Here is a 22,476-nt window from a genome sequence, read left to right as displayed (position 1 = left end):
GTTTTGTTTATGTGTAAACTACCAAGGTATTATTCAAAATACATATCATTTTTCTACATACGGTTACATTTTTAGTGTTTTGGGCATTTCATCTAATCATTAGAGAGCATCCTAGTTTGAGTTAGCACACAGTTAACAGGTATGAAGAAGAATTGGATTTTGGGAGCAGAGCTGGATGAGGTGGGATTCAGGCTGCACTTAGTTGCCAGCTAGTTAAAGTTAAAGCTTTCACCCCACAAGTCTGTCATAAACGCTACTACTAGCTAAGAAAACCAAAGCTACTGTAGAGTTGGACTACCACCATCCCCAGTGAGTCTCTCTCTCTCTCTCTCTCTCTCTCTCTCTCTCTCTCTCTCTCTCTCTCTCTCTCTCTCTCTCTCTCTCTCTCTCTCTCTCTCTCTCTCTCTCTCTCTCTCTCTCAGTAGTACTGTACATGCCTCCAGTCACTAGAGTGATTTCATGGCTTTTAACCAAATACAGAGACTCCATTATGGCTTTGTTCACCAAATTAAACTCGCTTTGTTTCTCATATTCCTTCTCTCCCTCCTTGTGTTTCTTCCTCCTCCTCGTCCTCTACACGTTCACACTTTCACCCACAGCTCTGAGAGCAAATATAAAGCCACATTTTCCATCCCATTACCTCACTCTGATAGTGGAGGTGGGAAAGAAAAGAGAAAGAAGTAGAAGAAGAGGGAATGAGAAATGAATGAAGACAAGGGAGGAATATGGTAGTGTGTGTGTAATCATTAGCCTGGTAATTAGGCTTTGTTGCCTGTTGTCTCTCCTCCTTCACTCACTGTCTGAAGTTCCTTCCTCTAGATGCCTCAAAGTGCACTTGGGAGACATCCAGGAGGGTGCTGAACAGTGATGGAGTGGAGGTTGTCAGAAATGTGGGTCAAAATATGTGTAAGAGAATTTCTGGCAATGCCAATGATAAAAAAGCTCAGTTCTTGTTTTATGTCTCTCCATCACTGCTGGATTGCTTTTCATGTTGAATTCCCCCACACACGCACACATCATTCATGCGCCAGATGCTATTCTGTCAGTATCCACACAGATTCACACACACGCACACACACACACACACACGTCACATGATGTCTCTTTGTTTTGGTTTGCTGCAGAGATAAAAACCCGGCTCTGTTACACTCCTCTGTAAGGGAGACAAAGAGCGTTTATCTCACATACAGTACAGTCAGTGTGTGTGTTTATGAGGGACAGAATGTGTCTGTGTGAGTGTTTGTCAATGCAGTCAATTTATATTTAAACTGTAATTTTTATTTATTTTATTTTTTTTACAAGCTGGAATTTCAGCCTCATTACATCTTTCCCCCATTTCTGGTTTGTCTGATAGTGTGTGTTTGTGTTTGTCTGTGTCTGTGTGTATGTGTGTGTGTGTCTGTGTGTCATGAGATCTACATGCCGATAGGGCCACCAGGGCCAGCATGACATACTTCCCCTTACAAAGTGGGCTAATGACACAAGGGTTACGGGACACAGCCGACACATGGCAGAATGGAAGAAAAATCTTTCAATAAATGAAGGAAATAGACATAACAAGCGTGCCTCACAACACATGCAAGTCATTGTTTTTATTCAGTCCAGTGGTCTTTTTTGAGGTGAGTGATTTTTTTTTTTTTTTTTTTTTTTTTTTTTTTTTTTTTTTTTGAGGCAGTGATGTCTTTTTATTTAATTTAAGAATATTAGTTTAAAAACTAAAGGCCTGATTTAAATGTTTTTCCCAGAGCTTTCGATCATTTCACAAAGTCTGGAGTTTATCCATTTGTCATGGAAGGTAGGTTGGTGTTTTAGTCCACAATGGCCTAACATTCCTCTGGAAAATAATAACTAATAAAACCAGTATTGCTGCTGGTTATATTCTCAAGAATATGTCACATCCTGTTTTTCCTGTATAGTAAATCAGAGGCTGGAACATGAGTCTGTGGGGGTGGAGTCCAGGTAGGAACCAGGTAAGAAGTGAGGAATATGGGAAATGGAGTTTATTTAACTGAGAGAGCCCCTACATAACTGTTTTGAAATAATATCTAAATATTTAGGATTATTTGATTTGTGTTTTTGGGTCTAATGTTAATGCAGTTAATTATGTATGAAATCAAATCTTCAACTAAATTTGACTGATTGCTGTATTTACAGCAAGAGCCCTGTGAAAAATAAATGCTTACAGTGAAATTAATATTTAGGAAAAAAGTTTTCAAATTGCTAAATTCTTCTTTGTGCAGCCTGCTGGGTTTTAATTAGACCAACTGTAGCAAGCTGAGAGGAAATTTAGGTTATGATCCCACATAAACACAAGCAGTTTTAGTTTCCTTAAATGCATGTACAGTGTACAGAGCCCAGTGAACAGGCTGTGGGTGTGTGCAGTTTTGTGTTGGTGTGACATGGTGGTCACTTGCCCCTGGCACTGATTGATGAAGTGATTCTCGCCACACAATGTCACAAATGACAAATTGCTGAAGGGGTGTGTGTGTGTGTGAGTCAGCAGACAGGCAGATGGTGTGCCATGAGTGTGAGGGGAGCTAATGACCTTGAGAGAAAGAGAATGAACGAAAGAAAGAAAAAGAAATGGTGAGAGAGAGAGGATGGAGACGGCAGAGGTCAGCCTGATTTGCACTTGGGATGGGCGGGGTGTTTCTGCTGCTGCTTCCTCACTGCATTTCCTCCACTCAGCCAATGTGCCCCTTCCTCACACACACACACACACACACACACACACTACTCACGCATACAATTTTTACATACATGCTCAAAATGGGGCGTTAACACAGCAACACAATGAGCAAGGCACTGGCTTGAGGCAGATTGAGCAAGGTGTTTCCTGTGACCTGCATGAGTGCTGCATCCAGAAAAACACTCGTCTGGTGCAGCCCTTTTATGTGTACACAGAAGTGTGTGTGTGTGTGTGTGTCTGCTACTGATTTGACTCTCCTCCTTTAATTAGAGTTCATTAATTTTTCCCTGTTTGAATGTGTGTAAGTGAAAACAGCTGTGTTGAAGCCTGATATTCATCCTTTATTTATGCTCTCTTCTTGGTTTATTCATGCTCTGTTCAAGTATTTGCAGAGTAAATGAATATTGGATTAAAAGCAGTTTTGTGTTATTCATGAGCTGAGATATTTTGGACTGCGTACAGAGACTTCTGGTATTCCCCGTGCATTGGACACACACACACGCACACACAGACACGCACACACGCACACAGACATACAATAACACCAACAATGGCAAAACAGTCCTGGGAGTGAATTACGCATTTGTCTTTTTGCGTATCATTCCATGACCACTGAATTGATGTTGACTGTGTGTTTCTGTGTGCCTGCAGGCCGTGCACTGCCCTGCTATGGAGAAGATGAAGAGGATTAAGAAGCGTCTGTCGTTAACGCTTCGCGCCAGTCAGACCATTGACGAGTCCCTGTCTGAACTGGCTGAGCAGATGACCATCGAGGATGGCGGCACCAAGGACAATGGTCAGTGATTGTGTCTGTTAGCCTGTCAACAACTCAGTCCATTTCCCCTGCGCAGAATGGAAGAGTAGATGAGCTTAGGGGACAAGCAAGTAATCAGAGAATGAATGAGCAGTGAGAAGGGCATGCGTTTCTAAATTGTTCTTACTTAATATGGTTTGCTATCTCATACTAAGGCGGGGGAAGAGCCAGACCAGCTGGGTTACATGAAAACAAAGAAAGTAATAAACAAAACTCATCCTGTCTGCCCTTCTGATAATTCCTCCAAACCGAAGAAAGCCTAAAATAAATCACTGACTAACCTGCCTACAAACCGGGGGAAGAAAACGGTATAGAAAAGACACCAACCCTTTACACTGGTGTGTATGCACAAAACAAAAGACATCTACATAACATTAGTGTGTAGTGTACCTGACTTGCCTAGGTCTTATCTTCCACCACTTCCTTCTCCAATGTTGCAGGATCAAACCTGCCAACAAAGAAACATTCCAAAATCCTTTTCAGGTTATGTTTGTAGTAAGACTGAATTTTCCCTAAACCCTAAAACCAAGTGTTAACCTTCAAATCTGAAAAAAAAAAAATGTCTGAACTTTGCCAAAATTTCCTCAAACATGCTGTTATGCTCAAAATGGCTCATACACATAGTCATATGAGTACACACACAAATACACAGAGCGTTCAGTATCATGCTAGCGCTAGAGTTTTAAATTTAAAGCACATAGGCAGATGAAGAGTGAGTTCATAGTTTGTCAGTAACAGCTGAAGTGGACTTTCAGTGAGTAGCTTTCTGTTAAGTTATGTAACAGCAGTAAGAGCAGGAGAGCTCCTGGATCACACAAACACACACTCTCTGATAGCAGCAACTTACAAAGAAGCATCATTCCCACACCAGCAAACACATTTTGCTTGACTTCTTTGTTATATTGTGCCTGTTTTGGCATCACAGTGTGGTGTGATGGACTCATGAAAGAGACTGGCTAACCCACATAAATCTTTCACAGAACGATTCCCATTTTGGTCATTTGGCTGCTGCTCTCTGGTCAGAAACACTCACATCTGTAGAATGAACTTCAGTTCTTGGATCAACATATAATCAAAACATATAATCAAAATATACAGAGAAGACAAGGGAAATCTGTTTGGTTAATCATTTCTGGCTGTAGCGTCATAATGAGCCCGCATTTGGTTTTTCTCATCAAACTCTTAGCCAGAAGGCAAAAAAAGTGTCCTGAATTATTGTAGTTTTTCTTTAAATACTGTATTTTATAATGAAAAATGTGAAGTTGTGGCTACATATTTGAATCAGACTGATTACAATTGAGCCCTGTTTTATTAGTAATATTAAAGTAAAGTAGGATTGTGTATATGGAACAATTGCTCTTAAATTGTTATTTTTACTGTTGCTGAACAGGTTCCCCACAAACACCACGGAAATCCCAACTAGTCCTGACGTTTTCCCCTACTTGACAATATTGTTCATCTATGCTCAACATTGTAATTGTAATATGTTTGACAAGCACCTAAAGGCACTGTAATGTTAATTTGGGAGGTTGACATGAGAACACAGGACAGCCTGTCAGCTCAGGGTTTCAAAGGTTAGACAAACGTAATAAAGTTAACAGGCACAGACAGATAAAACTATAAGATGCGACAGAGTCAAGCTAACCCACCAGGAGAACACTGCATGTAATATTTTCTTACAGACTTTCCTTTCTGACTAAGATTGGAAATTTGAGACTTATTTCTTAATCATTAGTAAAGTAACACAGCTTTTGCTTTCAGTTTTCCAGAAGTACATTTACAACATTACAAAACTCTGGAGAATAATTGTTGTCCCGTTACTTTTATTCCACACACACATTCTTCTGTAATTGAGCCTGATGGTTTGTATTTCTTGAAGGGACCTTTAACTTAAATGTCAAATAAAGTTGTGTTGGGTTTAGCAAAACGTGACTACACAGCATGCAGTTGAAGTAAAGAACACACTGCAAGGGGTTGAAGATGACAAGAGTTGATATCTAGTTTTGCCCATGTTTGTACTTGACATGGTTTCTTCAGCGATGCAACTGTGGAGCATCTGATTTTCAGAAAACCTCAATTTGTGACAGCTGTTGTTGTGTTGTGTTTCAGAGCCCTTCATGAGGAATGGGCGCCCACCCACATCCCACAGCATGCACTCCTTCCTGCACCAGTACACCGGCTCCTTCAAGAAGCCCCCCCTCCGCCGGCCGCACAGCGTCATCGGAGGCACCCTGGGGTCCTTCATGGCAATGCCACGCAACGGCAGCCGTCTGGGTGAGATAGATGCATGTGTTCACACACACAACACATACACACATGGAAGGAAGTGAGTAGTGGGAGAGCAGATGGCATCCGGGAACAAACAGGAAACTTGTCACAGGCTCGAGATTTCAGTCCTCCTCTTTATATTCTCTAACACGCTCTTAGCCAGAGTAGCTCGGTGTCCTTCCCATGAGGCAGCCTCTCTCATCACCCTTAGCAGGGCTGTTTTCACCCAAGTGACAGGTGGATGAGGGATTTACTCAAAACATGACGCAGTTTCCTGCATGAACTGATTCATCACAGTCGATCCGTAGCAACACGTCTCATCCTGAGGGTTGGAAGGGTAGACGATGTTGATGATTCTGCAGCAACAGATTTCAAGCTGAGGGTCGGGACAAACTGAGGGTGACGAGATGATTCATGGGAATATTTCTTTGTGGGTATTAAAATCTACCAGCCTCTAGGCTTTTTGAATATTTAGTCTGCTAGAGCCTGATGTATTTTGTAGCATCTGAAGGGATGAGGTCTGGAGCACATGGATACAGTTAAAGTTTCTGCAGAGAAGCAACTAACATGTGAAAAGCACCATGTCTTCAACGTCTCCCCACTAGATTCTGTCTCGTACTTTGCTTATGCCACCCTCACACAAATAAACTCCATGAGCACATGTGCCATCTTATTTCTTCTTGTTGCAGTTTTTCATTTGTGAATATTTTTGTTTTATGTGATAGTAAACCTTTCGTTTTTGGACAAGAAAAAAATTACGATGTCAATCATATTTTTTTCACAATTTTACTGATATATTAGAGACCAATGGATTTACTGAAAAATATGCACATATGGAGAAAATGAGTATAGAACACAGTTATTGGAAGTACAGTGCATCCTACACCTTACCATGTTAGCGTTATTGTAATAATGTTAACAAGCTGATGTTAGCACAGCTCATAGAGTTGCTAGCATGGCTACAGACACCTACTGCAGTTTATTAATCATTTTCAGATTGTTCAGTTACTGTATTAGTTTATGGATACTGGCAAAATACAGTCATTGCAGATTCTTTATTAATGAATATACTTCACTGTATCAGACACATGGTGCCTTAAACCTTAAACCTTAAACCTAAACATTGCTTGACTGTTTTTTTTTACATGTCCAGGCAGTAGGAACCAGCATCTTTTGGTTAGTAATGATGTCATGCTGTTTAGTAAATATTTGGACCCTGATTGGTGCTTCTCAAAGCTAATTTCTGTAGATGGGTGAGAGGCTAGAGGACCTGTTTGAGCCTTCGCACTGGACCTTGGCCTAGATAGAGGGATCTAAAAACAGGACAGTTAAGTAGGACATTGATGTACCACACATTGCTGCTGTACCCTCTGAGATATTATTAACAAAGCTCCTAAAGACAATAGAGGGTAGAGAAACAGAAATATCATAATGTACAAACAACACTCAAGAAAGATTGGGGGGGATCAGGAATTAAAAAAGATTAAAGATGGGTGGAGAATGAAATCTTTCAAGGTTTTTGTAGAGAAGAATAGTAGAAGTAAGATAGAGGTGTGAACGCAAATGGAAAGGAATGTCATAAGAAGATTTGAAAAGAGCATTCAGGGTTTTCAAAGAGAATGAAACAGATTTAGCTGGAATAATGTGAGACTGAAAATACTAAGAAACAAATGTTTTTGGAGGGTGTGAGGAAGGATATAGCAGGAGATATTTGAGAGGTTTGTGAAAGTAAAAGTGGTTTGAAAGTAGGACAGATGAGATCATTTGAAGGATTTGGAGATGAGGCAGCCAAGTTAGAAAAGCACAGGTAGCAGAGGAATGCACTGAAGCAGAAGAGAGGGGGTCGTATGTGCAGCTGCCTATGATCACCTTGCAAAAGTGCAAACAAGACTAGACAAATATATAGAGTGAAAGGGAGAGAGGTGGGAAGTGAAAATAAATTGGTGAGATTTTTAAAGCGAGGAATGAAATGACAAAAGTGAAAGAAAAAGTGAAGGGAGATGGTGCTGAAGTTTTCAAAGATGAGACAAGTAAAAGGAAAAGTGAGAATAAATTGTTTGCGCTGTGTTTGTAGGGAGAGGATCTGAAGAGGAATGTGTGGCAGATGGCCATTTCTAGAAAAGAAACCACAAAGAATAGCACGGTTTTGCAATAACAGCCACCCCATGTTTTGCGGGTTGAATGTGAAGCAGCAGCAGTAGATGTTGGGTTTGTGTCTTCCTGGATTACATGTATAGGGATTATTTCCTGTGAATCCATCATGCGTGGGAATGGTGGAATCTGCCAGTAACAATGAAACTATCATTTAGAAAGTGACAGAATGCAAATTCATCCAGCTGGTTGTTGCTGACAAGTGTTGACTATAAATAATCTTGTGAATAATCTCACATTTCATGCAAATCTAAAGGACTGTAACTTTAATGGTAAAATTTCACATCAAAATAAATCAAATCTCTCACACAGAAGTAAACATGCAGAGAATTTTGTATATGAATTGTTGATAAATGAGGTCGATAAGGGTAGATGTTTTAAAACTCAAAAAAGAAGAATATTTGATGAAAACGATTTTTGAGGCTGGATGCAATGAGGAGGGATGTGAAGCAGTGAGATGATAATACAGAAGAAAAGTCATCCTCCAGATGGAGAGCTTGCAGCAATTTCCTGTTCCTCCCTCTTTTCTTTTTCTATTTTTGTTAAATCTTTGTACCACCCTCAACGTCTCCTGTTCCATGCCTTTTAACAAAAACCTCTCTCACACATTTTTGGCCCCTTCCTCTGCATAAGCACTCTACAAATACTGAAGTGCTTTCTGTTCCACTCAGACGTGCCATTGTATGCCGAGCTCTTCCACTGTGGATAAATGTAAAGTTAAGGTGGAGAAGCACCAGAGAAACCTCACATCAACCATCTATGGAAAAACAGTGACAGAGTTATATGGAATGGGTCAGCCCCAGAGGAAAATCCTGAATACATTTTAGTTGCTAAAAGTGGATCAGCAGGTCCTATAATCTGGGGACTTGGGTTTTTACCCAAGATGGCCACAGACAGGTTCACATTCTTGGACCAATGTGACTTTGGGTTTTGGCTGCATCACAGAGTAATAAACTAGCAGCTTATATAGTGAATTTTGTAATTAAGGTGCTGAATAGAGCAATACAGATTTGTTTATGTGCAAAACTGCATACCTGTTAATATAAAAATAATAAGACTAACAAATAATTAAACATAAATAATAATCTTTGGTGTGATATTTGACAAACTGTCAGCATTATTATGTTTGAAATAATTGTACACAGTTAATCTTGTAAGCTGAAGGCTTACAGAGATTTTTTTTTTCCTCCCCTGGTTCTCCACACTGTGCCTCCACAGTTGATGATAGACTACATGGTTCAGGCGCTGACGCACTGATGACAGAGAACTGCTCAACCATGGCTACTCATTAACTGTGCATGTGTGTGTGCGCATGTGTGTGCGTGCCTATTATTTAAAAACACTGGAGACCGACACCTGTTTACATGGCAACTATATTGTGGGACCAGACCCTCACATGTAAATTATTAAATTTTGGTGTGATGACTTCAGTTAATATTAGGGTGAGGTTAGAGTTAAGAAGTATTTACCATGGTTATTGTTAGGGTAAGTCTGGGTGTGTGTGTGTGTATGTGTGGAGGAGAGGGTGGGCATGTGGTTTGTACATCAGCATGTTTGCTCCTGCTGTGCTGTGGTAGCAGTGGTAGTTTTACTGCCCTGAGGAAGTGGTGCAGGTTGGAGTGTTTAATGTTTGGCCTTGGGGGTTACAAGGGTCTGACAGGAGATGACAAAGAGAGGGGATGGGTGTTTTGTTAAAATACCATTATCTAGAACATAAACTGCATGTTTCTTATTTATTAATAGTTTCTGTTCTTCAATTGAAAGATGCTATTTAGACCTTGCCAAAGGCACAAAATTGCTATATAAAATGCTATATATATATATATATATATATATATATATATATATATATAGTGAACTTAAGACCAACCCTGTCAAAACTGTCTTGCACCTAAAATATTTTTATTTCAAGTTCCATTTTGCTAATCTAAATGCTGACATTCCTGCAGCATTGCAGTATCCTTATTTCTTTTTTCTAACTAAATCAGATTTTTCACAGTTGAAGATTTGCTCATATTCTGTGTTTGATGTTGCAACAAATCAAGTAATATTTGCTGTGGAAATTTGCAAATGAACCAGAACTGTAGACATCACCTGATTCTTTTCTAAGGCTTAGATCTTTTCATTATCATCTTAGATTTAATAGACCCGTTAATATATTTATCCAAAACATGATTCACAGGTTAATCTGTGACACAAGTAATCAGTAGTTGCGACACTCATGAACTGTGCTAGAAATGCAATAATGGCAGCACTTTTGCCCCTTTATTTAGCAGTTATAGATTCAAGATTGAAAGTGTTTGTCACATGCACAGTAAGGAAAGCATGCTTCCCTGTATAATGAAATTCTTTCTTCGCTGTCCACAGTGAATGCCAAATAAAAGTAATAAAGTATAAACTAGATAAATACTAAGTAAAGGCACTTTGTACAGAAAGAAATTATTTTAAAAATACAGCATTGTAAACATTTAGTAGTTTACTACACTATAATGTAGTTGGTTTGTTAATGTATAACAGAGTTGGCACACAAAAGTAGTAGCTGGTGTATAAACGGTTAATGAATAATGTAATAAAACAGAGTATTAGCATAAAAATGTATTCATACAGAGGTTTTATAGTGTACACGTTTAGTCTCTTGTATAGTGTGTGTTTGTATAGTATTATTTCGTTGCATGATGTATCTTCTAATGTATTATATTATTATTATTCCATCTTAGACATTGTGCATGAGAACCTGAAGATGGGTTCTGATGGAGAGAGTGACCAGGCATCGGGAACATCTTCAGACGAGGTTCAGTCTCCAACCGGTGTCTGTCTAAGGAACAGAGTCCACCGAAGGATCTCCATGGAGGTGAGACAGATGTCCGCATGCTGCACAGTAACAGCAAAAAATGGCTTACCCAGAAAGTTGGTTTTTCACACTTCATGTCCTCTATTCTCCTTCTGCTCTGCTTTTCACTTCCCCCTTCTCTTCCACCCGTCGCCCTCAGGGGAGAGCTAAGTTGAGCGAGGGTTTGGGGGGGGTGGACCTAATGGCCTCTCGATGTCTAAGACCTCATGATACTGATAGCAATTTTGCTCCCTGAGGACAGCAGCAAAGGCCTGTAACGAGATGTGGTGTGATAATCTGTGTTATGACCATCTCACCACAGTTAGGGGAGTCTCCTTTGTTCCACTTATAATGATGGATATAATGAAGTAATGCCTTTTGCAATAAAGTTGGCATACACCAGCATTTCAGTTGAGCTTCAATAACAGTCAACAAATATAATCTTTTTTTCCCAGTGTTCTCACCTCTTTAAATGAAATGTAAACTCCTGTTTTCCAACCAAACACTGTTCAGATTAAGGTTTTGGAATACTCTATGGGTCAAAGATGATAAATTGGCATCATTAGCCCACAGAGCAAACTGGACACAGTCACGCACACAAGCTCAGCACACAGACAAAATGAACAGGATGAACCTCATGATAATCAGGGGATTTTCTGAGACATTTTTGCTCCAAGCCTCTATGAATGTTTTAGACTTCTGTTGTGTAGTTTCACAGTAGTGATCATATATGCTGGAAAAGGTGGTAAGCATCTGTTCTGCAAATGAAATGCTGCTTTAACTTTGTGGGTTTACCCTGTACCGCAAACGGACATTTGCGATACATCATCTTGATCTTTATAAATGATGAACCTGGTGTTAGTTTTATTTTGAAAATCACTGAGCTTCTGATTCTGGAGGCCACCTGCCCCCTGCTGGATGAGGAATGTACATGATAAAAGCCACCTTGACAACATCCTTGACTCATATTGTCTCTTTCAAGCACAGACACACACACACACACACACACACACTCTGACCTATTTTTCTCTTGTTTTGAGTGTTTATCTCATTTGTAGGTGCACGAAACCAGAGGAACTCAAGGATGTGGTGATCAGTTGACCTGCCACGCACACACAAACACATATACACACTCACACGCGCACACACATACAGCAAGGTGCATGTAAGTGCACTGCATTTCCTGTAGTTCCTTTCAATGCTGCTGGAAGTTTTAATGAAGCTGAATTGTGTCAGTAAGAAGGTTAAGGGCACAGTGTACTGGCTTTTATTAGAAAATGAGTAGCTTTTCAGTTTTTCAGTTGGTGCCAACTCTGCTCTTCAAGTCCAGCAAGTTCTTCATCCAGTTCTCAGTGTTATGAAACTGGTTTAGGTTTCTGGTTCATGAGTATTACCTGTAGTGGTTGACCCTTCATGTATTAATCAGGTGTACAATTTTGGTGTTTGCATTTTGTTTTGCCCAGTAAACAAAATTAAATCAGTGTGACCTCTAAATATATTTGGTTGCATCATTGTTTTCACCAGTGTCGCTGCGTCCTGTCCTGTGATAGCACAAAGTCTCTGAAGAAGAGCATTGAAATGAGGAGGATGCTGGGAGATTTTTTTTATTTTTACATCTGCCAGATAATACAGAGACAACTTCAGCAGTTGTGCTGTATTGCGATGTAGTGGATGTCGAAGCTGATGTGTTTAGGAGTGAATTTCCAGCCCCTCAGATGTGAAGCCAAAGTCAGATTGGCAGTTACAGTATTTTCAATAAAGGAAATATGTTAACTAAACAGCACTGTGAAAAAGTTTCAGGCACTTAAAAATTCACTGAGGATGCTTTTAATATAAATTACATAACAGGGTTTTCATTTATCAGTTAATTTCATACAAAGTGCAGTAAAGGGAACCAAACCTAAATTTAATCACTATTCTGCACAGTACTATATATTTTAGTTATTGTATTTTCTTAAATGCCGTTTGGTGATCACCAGTGCTAGCATGTAAAAAAAGTTCATTTCTAGGCCTGTTACATTATTGGTTTTCAAATGTATTAGTCCAGAAATTCCTCATGGATGAATTATTAATTACTAATATATATGAATTATTTTTAAATAATGTACAACCACAGTGATAAATCTAAAGAAAATCTAAAACAAATAAACAAAATGCCGAGATACAAAGAAAATTCACTGGAAACTGTCATGAAATGAGTTTTAAAGCAGTTTTTCACAGCAGAGAAAAAATTGCATGGGGTTGCATTATATAATACTTTCAGACCGCACTATGCTCAATGTAATCAGAGCTTTAATTCCAGCTCTCTCATAGAACTGGCATCTTGTCTGAGCAGTGTTGTCTTTGAGGACAAAGAACTACAATAATGAAATGAGAGTGGATGAGTTGACAGCATTTGTGAAGAGGCTAAATGTGAGTGGGCCTACAATAACCAAAGAGATGTGATGTCTTCTCTCGCTGTATTTTTACTCCACTTTCTGTTGTTTTTCCACATCAGTCAGCATTCTTCATCATCAGATGTCTTATTTTGATCTTAGAATAGATATCATCAGTGATGCCCAACAGTAAGATCTGAGCAGTGTAACATTAACAGTGATTTGCATGTGGTGTGAGGACAGACTAATATAAGTAAATATATGTCTGATTGTCTTGCTTTTTACTTGCAGGGGTGTGTTTTCATAACCACAGTGCGACTGTGCTTTGGCTGCAGTCACGCTTCAACATGCTGCTTCTTACTTTTACCCTCCATAAGATCGACCTGATCTCTGTCTTCTATCTGTGAAGGAGATGAGAGCAAGTTATTTTTGACTGTGTGTGTGTGGGGGTGGATCGCAAGGATTCGTGAATCACAAAAAGTTTCCACAAGAATTTTCTATAGAAAAACACTCATTTATACAAGCTTTTTTTTAATACATGCTATCTTCCTACCCAAAGAAACCTATGTGGAGACAAAGGCTAGCCTCAGTCCTAAATGTTATGTGCATTTTTAGGACCTCAACAAGCGCTTGTCACTGCCTGCTGACATCCGAATTCCTGATGGTTACCTGGAGAAGCTGCAGCTCAGCAGCCCGCCCTTCGACCAGCCACTCAGCCGACGCTCCCGCCGAGCGTCCCTGGTCAGTGTCTTTGTGTGTGTGTTTATGTAGCTACCTTTTATTGTTTTGCTTCGCTCGCAGTCCTGTTCCTAGACTCCCACTGTGGCAGTTACCATGGCAACTTGATGTGAGCCGAGAAAGTTTTAATATGGAGTCAAGAGCACTCACCTCCCCCCTTTAGCCCATTAAATTAGATGACAGTACAGTCATGTAGCTTTGTTGCAAACAATGACAAGGAGGTTTATGTACAGATGATTAAAGCTGGATTATTTTCATACTGAAGAAAACTTAAAAACATGGTGATTCTCAGGAATCTTGCATCGCAACTGACACAGATAATGGAAGTGTAACGCACACTGAGTCTCAAACTCAAAGTCTAATCTGATGATGAATATGTATGATTGTGTGTGTGTGTGTGTGTGTGTGTGTGTGTGTGTGTGTTCAGATTCGACTTTTGAATCTTTGAGAAGGGATGAGATTTTCTAGGCAAATCATGACAATTGGGTGTTAAGGAAGTTAAAGCACTGTTAAATGCTGACAGTCAGATTTTGGTGGTGCTCCATCACAAAGACAGAGAGCTGCTTTTTTTGCACCATTGTTCATCCTTCGTGCAGAAAAGAAATCCATCACAAAACAGAGTATGCTTTCTGCTTATTTCTGACTTTTTCCCTGTCTTTTCCTCAGTCCGAGATTGGTTTTGGGAAGTTGGAGTCATACATTAAGCTGGACAAGCTGGGAGAGGTGAGGAACACCTGAAGTCCCTCCAGATCCATTAGTAATAAAATGCTTCTTCACAACTCTTAATAACGCAGTAATATTGTGTGTTACTTTTAGGGAACATATGCCACCGTATTCAAAGGACGCAGTAAGCTTACAGATAACCTGGTGGCTTTGAAGGAGATCAGGCTGGAGCACGAAGAAGGAGCACCATGTACTGCCATCAGAGAGGGTAATCAACTAGATTCTCCTACATTCTACACCTTTCACCAGCAAAGACCTTTGTTGTCAGTATTTATGATCTAACTTTTTAAATGCAGAGCCAGAGCTGTGTATATCTGAACATGTGTCTGTCTCTATCTCTGCAGTGTCATTACTGAAGGACCTCAAACACGCCAACATTGTGACACTACATGACATCGTCCACACTGACAAGAGTCTCACACTTGTCTTTGAGTACCTGGTAAGAGTCACCGTGTAATCATTGTATGAAAGGAGCTTCACTGACAAAATACTTCGAACTTTAATATAAAGGAACAATCGAGATCTGAAAATATATTTGTTAGCTGTTTTTACATGCATTTGTCTGATTTTATTTTTTTCCCACTTTTGCCAACCTTTCAGGTTAATATATTGAGTTTAAACCAGCATCAGAGACAATTATGTCTAATGAAATACATGGATGAGAAGTTGTCATCAGGTTGTCAGAATTATTTTACATGTTCAGGAATAACAAGAGAGCAAACATCTTTTTAGCATACAGATGCAAGCACTGGGAAATGATTTACAGTGATGCATAACAGGCAGGAAATGTAGAAAATGAGCTGAAAAAGCACGTGAAAATGTTTGCTGCATCAACAGGATGCCAGAAAGACAAGGTGAAATGCATGTGGATACAAAAATCATCACACTGTATTTAAAAATGTCATTATAGAGATGTTGTGTAGGTGTTTTGGTACCAACCGTCTGTTTGATAGCATCATGTCCTTCTGTAGGATAAGGATCTGAAGCAGTACATGGATGACTGTGGAAACATAATGAGCATGCACAATGTGAAGGTGAGGATGGCCTTTATAATTACAGATTTTATTTTTCTCTCTGTGGAAATAATATTCTTCTCAACCCTGTGTCCACTTTTATCTATGTCTGTATAATATACTGTCAGTGTTATCAGATGAGACTGCAGAAACACATTTCTGATTGCACCAGTTGATGGATCTTTGTTCAAGGAACTTATCCGTTTCCATCACATCTCTAAGAACTAGACTGCTAAATGATTACTGGGGTGTGGCATATTAATAACATCAAATGTTTTCCTCATATCGTTTCCAGGTCTTCCTTTTCCAGATTTTGCGGGGACTGTCGTATTGTCATAAAAGGAAAGTTCTCCACAGGGACCTAAAGCCCCAGAACCTCCTCATCAATGAGAGAGGAGAACTCAAACTTGCTGATTTTGGTAAGAGGGACCACAGCAGTGGAGAGTGGGGGGAGCAGGAATAAAGGTTTTTGAAGGAAAACTTAAAAATGTGTGAAAAGGGCATTTGACTTCTTGCTCTGCTCATTACAGATGTATTGCTACTTTCCTCTGTAAAAATCCCACTGTGTGTTTTGTGTTGGCAGGGCTGGCAAGGGCCAAATCTGTCCCCACGAAAACCTACTCTAATGAGGTGGTGACTCTTTGGTACCGGCCTCCTGATGTTCTTCTGGGTTCCTCTGAGTATTCAACACAAATCGACATGTGGTATGAGCCTCTTAAAACCCTTCTAATAGTAACCCACAAACATCTTGATGCTTAATCACAATAAAGCTGCAAGTAGTTACCCTTATTTAGCCAATAAGGGTAAGATATTTCCCCTTTAGTAGCAGAGGAGAGTGAATAAAGAAAGAAAGAAAGAAAATTCAAACAGTGTGTGTCTGCAGGGGCGTTGGTTGTATATTCTATGAGATGGCTGCAGGTCGGCCACTGTTTCCTGGCTCCACTGTGGAGGATGAGCTCCACCTCATCTTCAGGTTACTGGGTGAGTGACTCCTGTCCTGCCAGATCATAGTAGTAACCCACGTGTGACGACCTGCTGAACTGAACCACCATACTCTGTCTGATTTAGGCACACCCACAGAGGAGAACTGGCCGGGAATCTCCTCCATTGAAGAGTTCAAATCCTACAACTTCCCTAAATACAAACCACAGCCGTTAATCAACCACGCTCCCCGGTACTGTAGTGTGTGTCTCTGTTACTCTGTGTCTTTGTGTGTGTGTGTGTGTGTGTGTGTGTGTCTTTCTCTGTGTGTCTCAGTGTCTGTGTGTGTGTGTGTGTGTGTTTCTCTCTGTGTGTCTCTGTGTCTGTGTGTCTGTGTTTCTCTGTTTGTCTCTGTGTGTGTGTGTGTGTGCGTGTGTGTCTGTGGGCGTCTGTGTGTGCGCTTAAGTGTTCTTGTAAGTAAATTTATGCACCTCTAGCCTTTATGGCTCTAGGCTTTTTTTCTCGGCCCTGTCACATGTGTACAGTAACAGTGTGTACTCGTGGGTGTGTGTATGTGTGTAAACCACTGGCAGGAAATCCTGTGGAACATTTTAGAGACAACTGTCCACTTCCTTCCTCCCATGAGCCCCACAGTCCCATCAGCCCATGCTGCAGGCAGACAGTAAACTGTTGCTCTTCCTTTTGTCTCCTCTAGGCTGGATGGTGAAGGCATTGAGCTGCTGCTGGCTTTCCTCAGAGTGAGTGTGTACCTGCTTTACAACACCCAGACTGCCCTTCACACTAATCATTTATTCATTATATCTTTGAATTATATAGTTTCATTTACAAATTCCAAACATAACACATCTGCATAAGATGATATAATCATGATTATTGTCAATAATTAATATTTAGTAGTAATCATTATAAGCTTTTTTTGAATAATGCACTTTTTAAATTTATGTCTTTTATTTCAAGCTCACTGCCCCTTTAGGAACAGTGTTGTACACTTAGCGGATTTCTGAGCTTTTCCAGCAAATGGTGCTGGCACATGGCATCACAAGCAAAAGCAAAAGGTCAAGGGAGCCATTCACCTCTGATGTCAAAGACCATTCTTGGACAGAGACAGGGACCAGCCATCTAATAATACAGAGAATACACATTTAGATTTATGGATGAGTCTACGCCATTGTTCAAGAATATGGCAAGATGTGGTTGAAAGCACCAGAAATGAAAAGATTCTTAAGTGTAGGAATTGATTAGTCCTTGAGACAATAACACTCACAACTCCACATATAAAACAAAGCACAATAAAAAACATTGTATAAATTTGAATTCAAAGCTGGAAACAATGGCAAAAGTTAAAATCAACCATGGGCTCTTTGTTACATTTAATTTCCCATGTCATCATGTGAAATTAGTTATTGGCCTGAATGGGCATGTAATTTTTTTTTTTTTTTTTTGCCAAAACTACATTAGGAATAAATTAATACTGATGATTCTGTTAAAAACATCTACCGTCCTGTTTAGAACTCTTGGCTCTATGACACCAATAGACAAATAACCAGAAAAGATTTTTTTTTTTTAAAAAAAGATCCTTAAAATAAATAAAACCTTACCAGTGGAACTATCTGACTTCCATAATACTTGGTAAGCAATGTTGAAAAACATATTTCAGTGTTTAATTTTCCTTCTAGCCTGATAAAACCATCAAAAAGTTGTTAGTATCGAAGCTTTGTGATGCTCAGATATTATTGATTTCCTTCAGTACCAGTTGTAGACAGCAGGAGGCACATTACATTCTGGGCTTTTCCCTGACTACAGCCACCACAACCCACAAAATCATCATTTGCTAACATCATTGGATGGTTATTATTTCCTGTTTGCGTCTCCACAGTATGAATCTAAGAAGAGGGTTTCAGCTGATGAGGCAATGAAACATTCCCACTTTAGGCAGCTTGGGATGCGGGTCCACACACTGCCCGAAAGTAAGCGCACACACATCATAATAAAAGCTGCTGTCTTTCTTGGACTCTTAATGTGTTTTTTTTTTCACCTCTTGTGCTATTTGTTTTACATTGAAGCTCTGTGATATCTCACAGGTGTATCAATATTCACATTAAAAGAAGTGCAGCTGCAGAGAGACCCTGGCTACAGGAATTCCTCATACCCAGAGTCAGGTAGGTGGAGAACATACGCAGATGCTTCAACACTTCACCTTGTTAGATCAAACTTTTTAATCATCCGACAGTCATCAGGAAACATGTAAATGTTTTACTGATTCAGCTTAATTTTTTAAAAAAAGGGCAAAACTGAAGCACCAGAAACTGAATAATCTTCATGTAGAGTTAGTAGCACGTCAAACTTCATAATCATTGCCTCGTAAATGTGCATTTCTCGCAAACCACACATTTCCAGTTTGTCAAGCAGAAAAACAGTCACAACCCAAACCCCAGATAACCCTAATGGCATCATCTGGGTTATCTGCGGGAAACAAGTGGAACTCAGGAAATCGTTTTTCAGACTACAAAGGGTTTTTCATGTGTCAGATCAGTGGTACCTGTCTAAAATAAGGATCTATTGATGAAGGCTACGTCTAGCATCTCTAATGTAAACCACTGGTGCCATGGGTTTTGTATTTTTCAATTCTTTACTTTTATTCCAGGTAACAACAAGATCAACAGGCGGCAAAGCATGCTCTTCTAACGTTGAATGAAGAGGATGTTAGACTGCCCTACTTCGTCACTTCCCACCAACCTCTTGCATGAGCCCACCTTCCCTCAGAGTAACCCCCCCCCCCTGCTCTACATTCACACACACACACACACACACACACACAAACACGCACACACACCCCTCTGAGTGAGTGACTCTGGGTTGAATCTGTTTGGAGACTGTTTTATTTATTAGGGGGCGGGGTGAGGTTGAATTATTTGCTGCTAAACTACTACTGTCTGTATTTAACACACAAGTGTATGTGTGTCCTGTGTGTGTCCTGTGTGTGTGTGTGTGTGTGTGTGTGTGTGTGTGTGTGCGCGCGCGTATACTTGATGTGAACTTGAGACGCCATGCACAGTTGAGCAGTCAGTAAGGTGACTATTTATTTTTCTTCTGACTACAATTCTCCAGCTTTGTTTGAGTTAGAATTCCACTGTTGTTTATGTGGACGCTGTGATCCAAGTTGTTGTTCTTGTTGTCGTGCTTGGAGACTGAACGCTTTACTTTCTTCTGATTTTTTTTTTTTTTTTTAGAAATATGTATATCTACATATATATATCTATATATATATATTTGAAGTTTACCTTTTGTTTTTCCTCGAGCTTCCGTGACTGAACTCTACAACATTTCCAGGTTTGGAAAGACTGGGATAGCTAGATGGTTTTAGTTTGGGAAGAAATGGTTCCTCTGGATTCCCATTCATCGTTGTTCCAAAACTCCTTTTTTAAAGTCCCAGCTGTCCTTGAGGGTACAGTGAGGATCAAAAATCAGGACTGTGATTGAACTGTGCTGAGGGTTAAAGAAGCACACACAGAGTCCGATCAAACTGAGAGAACATGAAACCAGATTAGGGTTCTTTTGTTCTTTACGTCCATTCTGACTCAGCAACAGGACCAAATCTGAGGCGGGGGGAGGCAAACCGTTGGAAAGAGGTGCAGAAAGCATATAAGAAAGAGGAGGACTATGGAGTATGGAGCTGGACAGGAAGCCACATGACCTCCCACAGGAAGCCAGCAAACCTTCCCTTAAAACCCCTCACAAAACCACCAGGAATTCAGTGCTTTTTAAAAAAAAAACAAAAAAAAAAAAACATGCAAGTTGCTCTTTCTCACTCTGTGTCCATTCAGAGATCTCTACAGTAACTCTTTGTAACCTGTACTTCAATGTGTTTTTTTTTTTTTTTTTTAAAAATCAGGGACTCAGGCCTTGACACAACCGAGTTTACCCAACAGTATTAATATATGTTCTCTGTGTCTGTGACCTTTGACCTCTCCTTGTGAAACAACAGTGTCGTTGTGGCATGTTTTTCAGAAAGGGGGGTTAGCAGGGTGGGATAGCGGGATCGGGGTGGGTTGTTTTCCACTTGGTGTCGGACCACTGTTCTCTCCAGCATTTGTACACAAGAAACAAACGGAAAAAAAAAAAGATTTCAAATTGAAATGTTAGATTTAACTGCTCGCTGTGTTGTCTGCAACTGACAGTGATGCTACAGATGAAGCCAGTTGAGAAATCTCACTTTTGTCTGCATGTTCACAGATTCAAATCGAAGATCTCCCCGCATCACTTAAACACTGTTGTCTCCCAGTGTGCCATGCATTCCTGACATTCCTGAATTTAGTGGTATGTTATTTTTTGTTACTGCCGTGAACTAAACTTTTTATTCATATCACTCATAATTGGATAAATGTGATTATTCATTGACTTGAAGAAGATACCACTCTCAGATCAGTATGATGAATACACAACTACAGCCAACATGCAGTTAGCTTAGCTTAGTTTAGTACAAAGACAAAATCAGGACTAAATTCCAAGCCTGGCTTTTTCCAAAGGTAACAAAATCTATTGGAGCCTCTAAAGTTTAATGATTACCATGGTATGTCTTAGCCAAACCTGGCTCCAGCTTATTGTTCAGTGTTCAAACATGTGGTATCCATCTTTTATTTATGCATTACAGTTTATTTTTTAATTTTAAAAAATAGCTCCTCATTGTCGGCTAGCTGTCCATTCCATGTGTGTTTTTTTTTGTAAATAGTAAAGGGACACAGACTGCCACACAAAGCTGTTCCAGCCAATCAGCAAGAGGGGCTGTTTGTACTCATGCACAGGACAGGGGGCAGCAGGAGAAATGCTAACATGCTAATGGGGCTGAAGGAGAGTTGGCTGGGAACCAGAGAGGAGAAGGTCTGAAAAGAAAAGAATGAGAAAGAGGTTATGTTAACAGGTGAGGGCAAGAGCTGGGTTTACATTAGATTAGTTGGGTGTTTTAGTGGTGGAGAGACAGTTGAAAGACATGATAGACAGCGTGGAGGTTTTTCTGTTTTTGCTTGACAAGTGGGAAACAGTTTTGGTCTTTCAAACCACCAATTGGTCACTATTGCTTTGTCCTATTTGCTTGTTTGTGACAGCTAGTTGTTGAGTTAACATATCAACAATCCTCAAGTGTCTTTTCACAAGTAGCTGGCCTGCTGTAAAATCTTACCAAGCGCCCCCTATCCCCCCCCCCCGACAGCAAAATATATATATATATATACATATATATACATATACATACAAACAAAGTGCATACGTGAAGTTTGGCGATCTCTGCCTGCCCCGTCTCCTGTCCACCTCTCCACAAACCACAGAAGTAATGGCAGTAGCAAAAAATGTGAGGGCATTACATGAGTTTCTGTGCTCAACAGCAGGAATGCATTGAACACAGGTTGAACATGTACAGGTGTGAGGAGATGAAAGGGGTTTTCTAGAAATTTAAAAGACTTGTCTGAGCAGCACAGAGCTCTCAGCTTCATTATCAGAATTGGGTAGGATGATAGAAACTTGCTGCATTACTGATACTTAACTGCAAACTGTTTTTGCTGATAGGACGTTTTGTACACCAACATTAGTAACATGCATTGAAAGGAGATTTCTACAACAGCTAAATATTTATCATTGTAAAACTGTACTTTTTAATTGTATGAATGACCTGAATTCACGTGATCATGTCTGAACACGTGTGTACGTATGTATGTATGTATGTGTATGTGTGTGTGTGTGTGTGTGCGCCTGATGCATGGAAGAGCCTGCTGTGTTGTGAACTCAACCTCTCTGAAACACTGAGCTGCCAGTGAACAGTTGGTGTGTGACTCTTTTTACTGGAACTATTTATTTCTCATAACCATCAAAAGTAAATTTAATCTGTTTCATAAACAGTCTCTGCAGCAGTCATTCTGTGAGTGGCGAAAAGGTGTGTGTTA

General features: G+C 39.9%; 1 protein-coding gene across 2 annotated transcripts in view; it reads left to right on the top strand.

Moving 5' to 3' along the window:
* cdk17 (cyclin dependent kinase 17) overlaps positions 1–21,772 on the top strand; it is a 33,165-nt gene extending 11,393 nt beyond the window's left edge. Inside the window, exons 2-17 of one of the 2 annotated variants that reach the window (XM_026327112.1) lie at positions 3,341–3,485; positions 5,613–5,777; positions 10,640–10,773; positions 13,743–13,868; positions 14,532–14,588; positions 14,682–14,796; positions 14,933–15,027; positions 15,560–15,622; positions 15,897–16,020; positions 16,185–16,305; positions 16,485–16,582; positions 16,670–16,775; positions 17,238–17,280; positions 18,420–18,510; positions 18,625–18,702; positions 19,188–21,772. In XM_026327112.1, coding sequence (XP_026182897.1) covers positions 3,359–3,485; positions 5,613–5,777; positions 10,640–10,773; positions 13,743–13,868; positions 14,532–14,588; positions 14,682–14,796; positions 14,933–15,027; positions 15,560–15,622; positions 15,897–16,020; positions 16,185–16,305; positions 16,485–16,582; positions 16,670–16,775; positions 17,238–17,280; positions 18,420–18,510; positions 18,625–18,702; positions 19,188–19,228 — 1,584 coding nt within the window. In that variant the 5' untranslated portion in view covers positions 3,341–3,358 and the 3' untranslated portion in view covers positions 19,229–21,772. Of the gene's footprint in view, positions 1–3,340; positions 3,486–5,612; positions 5,778–10,639; positions 10,774–13,742; positions 13,869–14,531; positions 14,589–14,681; positions 14,797–14,932; positions 15,028–15,559; positions 15,623–15,896; positions 16,021–16,184; positions 16,306–16,484; positions 16,583–16,669; positions 16,776–17,237; positions 17,281–18,419; positions 18,511–18,624; positions 18,705–19,187 lie in introns of both variants that reach the window. The other variant, XM_026327113.1, reaches the window with a different exon arrangement.
* The last annotated feature ends 704 nt before the right edge of the window (positions 21,773–22,476 follow it).

This window comes from Mastacembelus armatus, chromosome 23 (assembly GCF_900324485.2).
Source record: "Mastacembelus armatus chromosome 23, fMasArm1.2, whole genome shotgun sequence".
NCBI classification, from domain to species: Eukaryota; Metazoa; Chordata; class Actinopteri; order Synbranchiformes; family Mastacembelidae; genus Mastacembelus; species Mastacembelus armatus.
The sequence above is the reverse complement of the archived record's forward strand: the minus strand, read 5'-3'. Positions and strand labels throughout refer to the sequence as shown.